This window comes from Pongo pygmaeus, chromosome 4, assembly GCF_028885625.2.
Source record: "Pongo pygmaeus isolate AG05252 chromosome 4, NHGRI_mPonPyg2-v2.0_pri, whole genome shotgun sequence".
Taxonomy (NCBI): domain Eukaryota; kingdom Metazoa; phylum Chordata; class Mammalia; order Primates; family Hominidae; genus Pongo; species Pongo pygmaeus.
This window is the reverse complement of record NC_072377.2, coordinates 43,248,496-43,256,356: the sequence shown is the minus strand read 5'-3', so window position 1 is coordinate 43,256,356 and position 7,861 is coordinate 43,248,496. Positions and strand designations below refer to the sequence as shown.

General features: G+C 48.5%; 3 protein-coding genes across 3 annotated transcripts; 2 read left to right on the top strand and 1 right to left on the bottom strand.

Moving 5' to 3' along the window:
- Nucleotides 1-1,197: 1,197 nt before the first annotated feature.
- Nucleotides 1,198-2,038, bottom strand: LOC129037116 (annexin-2 receptor-like). Its single transcript, XM_054488969.1, has one exon. It carries the CDS (start codon nt 1,953-1,955, stop codon nt 1,374-1,376), a length of 582 nt encoding a protein of 193 aa, XP_054344944.1. The 5' UTR covers nt 1,956-2,038; the 3' UTR covers nt 1,198-1,373.
- A 2,082-nt stretch (nt 2,039-4,120) lies between these two features.
- LOC129037118 (uncharacterized) lies at nt 4,121-4,719 on the top strand. The gene has a single exon (XM_054488971.1). It carries the CDS (start codon nt 4,282-4,284, stop codon nt 4,717-4,719), a length of 438 nt encoding a protein of 145 aa, XP_054344946.1. The 5' UTR covers nt 4,121-4,281.
- A 1,251-nt stretch (nt 4,720-5,970) lies between these two features.
- Nucleotides 5,971-6,552, top strand: LOC129037117 (annexin-2 receptor). Its single transcript, XM_054488970.1, has one exon. The coding sequence runs from the start codon at nt 5,971-5,973 to the stop codon at nt 6,550-6,552; it is 582 nt and encodes a 193-aa protein (XP_054344945.1).
- The last annotated feature ends 1,309 nt before the right edge of the window (nt 6,553-7,861 follow it).

The following is a 7,861-nucleotide window of genomic DNA, read 5'->3' as shown; positions in this document are numbered from 1 at the left end:
AAGGTACTGGGACTAAGGAGTCGCAGGCATGGCTATGCTAGTACTGGTTGCCACTAAATATGGACTTGCAAGAGCTAAGAAATCGCATTCACAGGGGCACTTAGAATCGAAGCATGCACTTGTTACTCTAAGAAATCCCTAACCCACGACTCGCTCAGAATATTTCGAACGCAGAATTAAGCATCTCTATCGCAGGCGAAATAAGCCGATACTTATTCCGCTTAAGTTCGAACTTGCTATGCAGAGAAACCACAATCAGGGCCATATTCCGAGTGCAGGAGGTTTAAAACTCCCGAAAAGGCAGTCAAAGCAGGCAGGGCCAAGCCGGACCTGCTGTGCCTACTGGAATTGCTAAACCCAGTTGTGGTACCATTAAGTAATTGGTAGTTCTCTTCTAAGCCACGCTAAACTGTTCCAAAGAAAAAGACGCAGGAAACACTGCTAGCCCTGAGACCCGTGAACAAGTAATCTTTTCAATTATTTATGTATTTTGAGACACGGTCTCGCTCTGCTGGAGGGCATTGGTGCTATCCGGCTCGCTGCAGCCTCGACCTCCTGAGCTCAGGCAACCCGCCCACACCAGCCTCCGGAGCAGCTGGCACTACAGGTGCGCACCACCTCACCGGGCTAATTTTTGCATTTTTTGTAGACACAGGCCTCACCCTGTTGCCCAGGCTGTTCTCAAACTCCTGAGCTCAAGCAATCCGCATGCCTCCGCCGCTGAAAGTGCTAGGATTACTGCCGTGAGCCACTCTGCCCCGCCAGAATAAGTAATACTAAGAACTGGTCATCTGTGAAGTTGTATTAATATAAGTAATCGAGTGGTCCTTCCACGAGAAACAGCAAAGATTGATAAACCTCTCAGTCTTATGACCGTGAATAAAATTCCTGAGTGTAAAACACAATGAATTGATATACTGAAAAACAGAAAGACCGCTGTTAAAAATAAAATTAACAATTAAAATTAAAAAGACGTTATAGTAACGTAAAAGACATGATACAAAATTAAATGTAAACAAACAGTATATTTAAAAAGCAATAATTAGAAAAATAGTAGGAATAAGATTTAAAAATACAATGGAAAAACAAATACATTTTAAATTTGCCAAAAACTCTAAGAATTCTACAATCGTAAAACAGATTTCTCAAAGTTAAAACAGATACGAATGAAATATTTAATGAAATAAATATACATGTTTAAAATACAAGGAAACTGAAAGTAATAAGCGACGCGAAACAAGAAAGAAACATCAGGGAAAAGAGAATTTAAAAACTGACAACCGGCAATGTGTATTTTTATTTTCTAGGTGGAGACGTTTGGTAACTGAGAATCTTTTCAAGGAGGAGAATCCAAAAAAGCCTTCTGCTGCTATCTAAGGCTGCTTAGCGCCACAGATCCGTGGGCAGCACGCCCAGAGTACAGAGAACGCGGTAAAACCAACGCGAAGAATCCACTCCAGGCAGTCTGAGAAACCCGGGAGGTGGCGCCACCGATGGAGGGCAGGAGGATGGCGGCGTTCCAAAAGGCACCCGCTGTCACAGACCTCGGTGTCCTGCTGTCTGTCCCAGGGATGGGGAGGACTGCACCAGGGAAGCTGCTGGAGCTTGAGTCTGTCGGGTTCCTCTGCCTGCCCCACCTCTTCTACGGGTGCCTCTTGCCGCTTCTGTGTCCCCGGCCAACTGAACTCAGTGGGCTTCGATGTACTCGGTTCCAAAGTGCTCTGGCCTCCAGGAAAGAGTCCGTTTTGCCAGTAGACTCCGGGTAGCCGCCAGCAAGGACTGGAAAGCAGTCCCAAATCACAGTTGTCCAATGAGTACTCTCCTAGTACCGGATACAAAGGAAGAGGCCACGGCCCACGATCTTCTGAACTCACAATAGGCGGAGGCTGGGGCTCTGGCGCCACCTCTGCGGAATCCCAAGCCCGCTTCACACAGCCAAGATAATGTTGCTCCATCGCTTAAGCCTCAGACCAAAGTTTGCGCTGATCAAGGAGGGATAGTCTTCCTGCACTACCATCAGCCTGAGTATTTATGCTCTCCAGAGCCCGTGGGCGGAGGCCAGTCAGATATTAAGGAACTCAGTAGTAACAAATGCACGAAAATTAGTAAACAAATGAAAAACGATAACATTTTACAGAGTACATAGAACCAAAACGAACCGTAATTCCGACAGAAAAACATAGCGAGAAAATAAACCGAAATGAAATGACACTAAGCAAACCTCGCAGAGAACTAGCGCTACAGAACGCAGGTTTTAAAGAGCGCTGCAAGGGCCAAGAACCACCCGTTTCCGGGAAATGAGCGTTGCTGCCACCGGAAGACTGTCCGCTAGGGCTCTGTGCTAACCACCTTGCAAACGAGAAACTGGCGCGTTGAACTTAGCAAGCGCCGGCACCTAGCGGATAGCGCTAGTATTGCCAAACAAATATCCGTTTCGGCGCCATAAAGGGTGCTGCTAAAGAGAAACAGCATGCTCTTAGAAAAGAGCGGTGCTTCCACACCTAAACACCCTGTTTGGAGGAAGGAACCAACTCTGTTTCAATGTGTTGTACCAGAAGAATGTGTTGCGGCATTTTAATGTGCTTTAATCCGTTCAATGTGTTTGATAGGTTTAATATGTTTTAACCCGTTTTAACGGGTTGTGACAGAAAAAGCGCCGGCTAATGGTACCACACAATTACTAGCGCGAGCAGCGGCTCCGTGCAATCACCGTTCTGCACCGCAAAACGGGGTTCAGAAAGTTCCTAGGAGATACTAGTGGTTGTAGGACCGAGAAAGTGACAGCACTGAGAACGTAAGGACCCCGCGAATGGGAAATGTCACGTTGGGTGCAGCAACTGAGAAAACGCCCAGTGGGCGCTACTGGCAAACGTGCTGATACAAAACCGCCAGCTCCGCATAGGAAGCGGAGCCGCCAGACAGAACCCGGAACCTGATACCAGCCAGCGAGGCTAAGACCGAGCTCGGCTCCCCGGCTCCTGAGAGAATGAAAGTCAAGAAGCAAGAATCTGAGACGCTCAAAATTAGTACAAAAAAATACATAACATCTAAATAAAAATAAAAATTTAAAATAATGAAAGTCTGAAATGCAAGTAAAAATGAAAAACACATCGGTAACATTGTCCTCAGAGCAAAAGACACAAAAATAATTTTAAGATAAGCAAAAATTACAGAGAACTAACCCTACAAAGAAGATATTACAAATATGGCTAAGCGGTGCAATGCCTACCATTAGAATATTTCTGTCAGATCTAAACCCCTGCAGGTTGCTCCTGTCGTAATTTCCTACGACAAACAAAAATAGCCACGGTTAAACGTGTTTAGCTACGTCTAAAAAATCGTAGTAGCTGGTACATCCCGATTTGGTCTACAAGAGGAAAAAGTCTCGATGGGCAGGACTTGCTATTGTCAAAGGGAGCTTGGTAAAACTGAGAAATCGCGTTCGCCGGCATTTCCTGACTTCCACCGGAGTTTTAAAAACACACAAGCATAGCTAAGACGGGACTCGATATTGCGAAACCAAACTTGGTATAAGAGCTCCCAACACTGCTAAACTGGTTATCACTAAACCTTCAAAAAAAAAAAAAAAGACAAAGCAAAACAAACAAACAAAAAAAAACAAAGAAAAACGCATTCGCTGATACCCACATTTCCACAGGAGTTAAACATTTCCTGCGCAGCTAAAGCAAGTCTTACCAGCAGGAAACGGGAACTTGCTAGGACTAAGAAACTTGAGGCTACGCTGACCCCATGGTTGTTACGATTAGAAATCCGAGGCTACTGGAAACCCGGAGCTGCTGACAAATGAGTCGCAGAGTAACTTCGCCTTCGCATGGGGAAATGGTGACTTCCTACGGCCTAGATAGATATCGCTGCCAAGGCTAGACCGGTGTTTGTCTCAAGTCAGGACTTGCTTGGGCTGAGAAATCACATTTTGGCTATTCTCCTACTTGGACAGGGGGGTGGAAATCCCAGGCACAGCGAAATCGAAACTTCCTAGGACCAAGAAGCCAACGACGCGCGAAACCGTGGGGTCCTGCGACAGAGACGCCGGCGGCGCCGCCACAGGACTGCGTTCTGGAGGCTGAGCCGGAACCCGTGCGGCGGCGCTGGGAAGAGACTGTGCCCCTGCAGCTCCCCTGTCACCTGCTCCTAGGAGCGTTGGGCTCCCCCCGCCCAGCCCTGCAACACCCATCCGGCAACGCCAGATTCTGCGCAACTGGGGCAGCTGCGACTTTGAATCTCTCAGCTCCGCGGCCTGAGGGCTGCCGCCACCGAGAAATGGAGGCACAGAGCTGTGAACAAGAGACCACGGCTCGGCGAAATGGCAGTGCCAGGAGCCTGAAAGGGAATGCAGCCGGCGGGGTTGTCAAGGACAACATTTGTTTTGGCGCAACCAACGGTGCTGTCACCAAGAAACCGTCGACTCTTGAGAAAAAAGAGAAGTTCGGCTACCGAGAAACTCCGTGCAACAAGTGCTGTGACAGCAAAACCGCCAGCTCCGCGCCGCTGGCGAAAGAGCCAACGGAAACGCCGGGTGCTGCGACCGCGACGCCGGCACTAGAGGGCCTCGGATGGAGAAAGCCCCGCAGTGAGACGAGGAAACTGTGCACAGCACAGCTAGCAGCTGACACAAACAGAAAAGTGTCTGGTCTGCACTCTGGGAGAAAGCGCGGATCAAAACCAGCAACTCAGTGGAGGGAACCCCGCAGCCACTGAAGAAGTTGCCCACGTGGCGGTGGGGCCAGAGAAACACGGCGATTTCGACGACAGCCGTGGGGATACGACAGAGAAACATGCGCGGCCACAGAAGTACATCCAGCTCCGCGCAACCAGTGGTTCTGCGATCCAAAAACCGCCAGCTGGGCTCGACCAGAAACTTCTAAAAAACTGTGGTCCCATAGCAGCTTTCCTACCCACGACAGACAGTCGCCTTTAGAGAGCACCTAACGGTGCTGAGACCGGCCTAGGCCAGCAAAAGCGCAGAGCGGTGCCGGTGCCAGGAAACGCCCGACTTGGTGAAACCAACCTCGTGACCACCGATTCCACTGGCTTCGCAGGACGCAACGGGCGAAGGCGCGGCGGAGAAACCGCAGGCTCCCTTCACCGATTATGCTGCGGGCTGGGGTTGGTGGGGGGCACCCGCGAAGTTGTGAAACCAGCGGGGCTGGGACCCAGCGATCACCTGCCCATAGCAAATGCCTGTGCAGTTGCAAAAGACAACTTTTGGCGGAAAGAAGGTTGCCGCCACAGAGCATCCGATAACGCTGACAAAGGCGTGGCGTTGCCAGTGAGAAACCGCCGGCGCTGGGAAAGGAACGGTGCAGCGACCCACCAACTGCGCACATTAAAATGCCGCAACACATTCTTCTGGTACAACACATTGAAACAGAGTTGGTTCCTTCCTCCAAACAGGGTGTTTAGGTGTGGAAGCACCGCTCTTTTCTAAGAGCATGCTGTTTCTCTTTAGCAGCACCCTTTATGGCGCCGAAACGGATATTCGTTTGGCAATACTAGCGCTATCCGCTAGGTGCCGGCGCTTGCTAAGTTCAACGCGCCAGTTTCTCGTTTGCAAGGTGGTTAGCACAGAGCCCTAGCGGACAGTCTTCCGGTGGCAGCAACGCTCATTTCCCGGAAACGGGTGGTTCTTGGCCCTTGCAGCGCTCTTTAAAACCTGCGTTCTGTAGCGCTAGTTCTCTGCGAGGTTTGCTTAGTGTCATTTCATTTCGGTTTATTTTCTCGCTATGTTTTTCTGTCGGAATTACGGTTCGTTTTGGTTCTATGTACTCTGTAAAATGTTATCGTTTTTCATTTGTTTACTAATTTTCGTGCATTTGTTACTACTGAGTTCCTTAATATCTGACTGGCCTCCGCCCACGGGCTCTGGAGAGCATAAATACTCAGGCTGATGGTAGTGCAGGAAGACTATCCCTCCTTGATCAGCGCAAACTTTGGTCTGAGGCTTAAGCGATGGAGCAACATTATCTTGGCTGTGTGAAGCGGGCTTGGGATTCCGCAGAGGTGGCGCCAGAGCCCCAGCCTCCGCCTATTGTGAGTTCAGAAGATCGTGGGCCGTGGCCTCTTCCTTTGTATCCGGTACTAGGAGAGTACTCATTGGACAGCTGTGATTTGGGACTGCTTTCCAGTCCTTGCTGGCGGCTACCCGGAGTCTACTGGCAAAACGGACTCTTTCCTGGAGGCCAGAGCACTTTGGAACCGAGTACATCGAAGCCCACTGAGTTCAGTTGGCCGGGGACACAGAAGCGGCAAGAGGCACCCGTAGAAGAGGTGGGGCAGGCAGAGGAACCCGACAGACTCAAGCTCCAGCAGCTTCCCTGGTGCAGTCCTCCCCATCCCTGGGACAGACAGCAGGACACCGAGGTCTGTGACAGCGGGTGCCTTTTGGAACGCCGCCATCCTCCTGCCCTCCATCGGTGGCGCCACCTCCCGGGTTTCTCAGACTGCCTGGAGTGGATTCTTCGCGTTGGTTTTACCGCGTTCTCTGTACTCTGGGCGTGCTGCCCACGGATCTGTGGCGCTAAGCAGCCTTAGATAGCAGCAGAAGGCTTTTTTGGATTCTCCTCCTTGAAAAGATTCTCAGTTACCAAACGTCTCCACCTAGAAAATAAAAATACACATTGCCGGTTGTCAGTTTTTAAATTCTCTTTTCCCTGATGTTTCTTTCTTGTTTCGCGTCGCTTATTACTTTCAGTTTCCTTGTATTTTAAACATGTATATTTATTTCATTAAATATTTCATTCGTATCTGTTTTAACTTTGAGAAATCTGTTTTACGATTGTAGAATTCTTAGAGTTTTTGGCAAATTTAAAATGTATTTGTTTTTCCATTGTATTTTTAAATCTTATTCCTACTATTTTTCTAATTATTGCTTTTTAAATATACTGTTTGTTTACATTTAATTTTGTATCATGTCTTTTACGTTACTATAACGTCTTTTTAATTTTAATTGTTAATTTTATTTTTAACAGCGGTCTTTCTGTTTTTCAGTATATCAATTCATTGTGTTTTACACTCAGGAATTTTATTCACGGTCATAAGACTGAGAGGTTTATCAATCTTTGCTGTTTCTCGTGGAAGGACCACTCGATTACTTATATTAATACAACTTCACAGATGACCAGTTCTTAGTATTACTTATTCTGGCGGGGCAGAGTGGCTCACGGCAGTAATCCTAGCACTTTCAGCGGCGGAGGCATGCGGATTGCTTGAGCTCAGGAGTTTGAGAACAGCCTGGGCAACAGGGTGAGGCCTGTGTCTACAAAAAATGCAAAAATTAGCCCGGTGAGGTGGTGCGCACCTGTAGTGCCAGCTGCTCCGGAGGCTGGTGTGGGCGGGTTGCCTGAGCTCAGGAGGTCGAGGCTGCAGCGAGCCGGATAGCACCAATGCCCTCCAGCAGAGCGAGACCGTGTCTCAAAATACATAAATAATTGAAAAGATTACTTGTTCACGGGTCTCAGGGCTAGCAGTGTTTCCTGCGTCTTTTTCTTTGGAACAGTTTAGCGTGGCTTAGAAGAGAACTACCAATTACTTAATGGTACCACAACTGGGTTTAGCAATTCCAGTAGGCACAGCAGGTCCGGCTTGGCCCTGCCTGCTTTGACTGCCTTTTCGGGAGTTTTAAACCTCCTGCACTCGGAATATGGCCCTGATTGTGGTTTCTCTGCATAGCAAGTTCGAACTTAAGCGGAATAAGTATCGGCTTATTTCGCCTGCGATAGAGATGCTTAATTCTGCGTTCGAAATATTCTGAGCGAGTCGTGGGTTAGGGATTTCTTAGAGTAACAAGTGCATGCTTCGGTTCTAAGTGCCCCTGTGAATGCGATTTCTTAGCTCTTGCAAG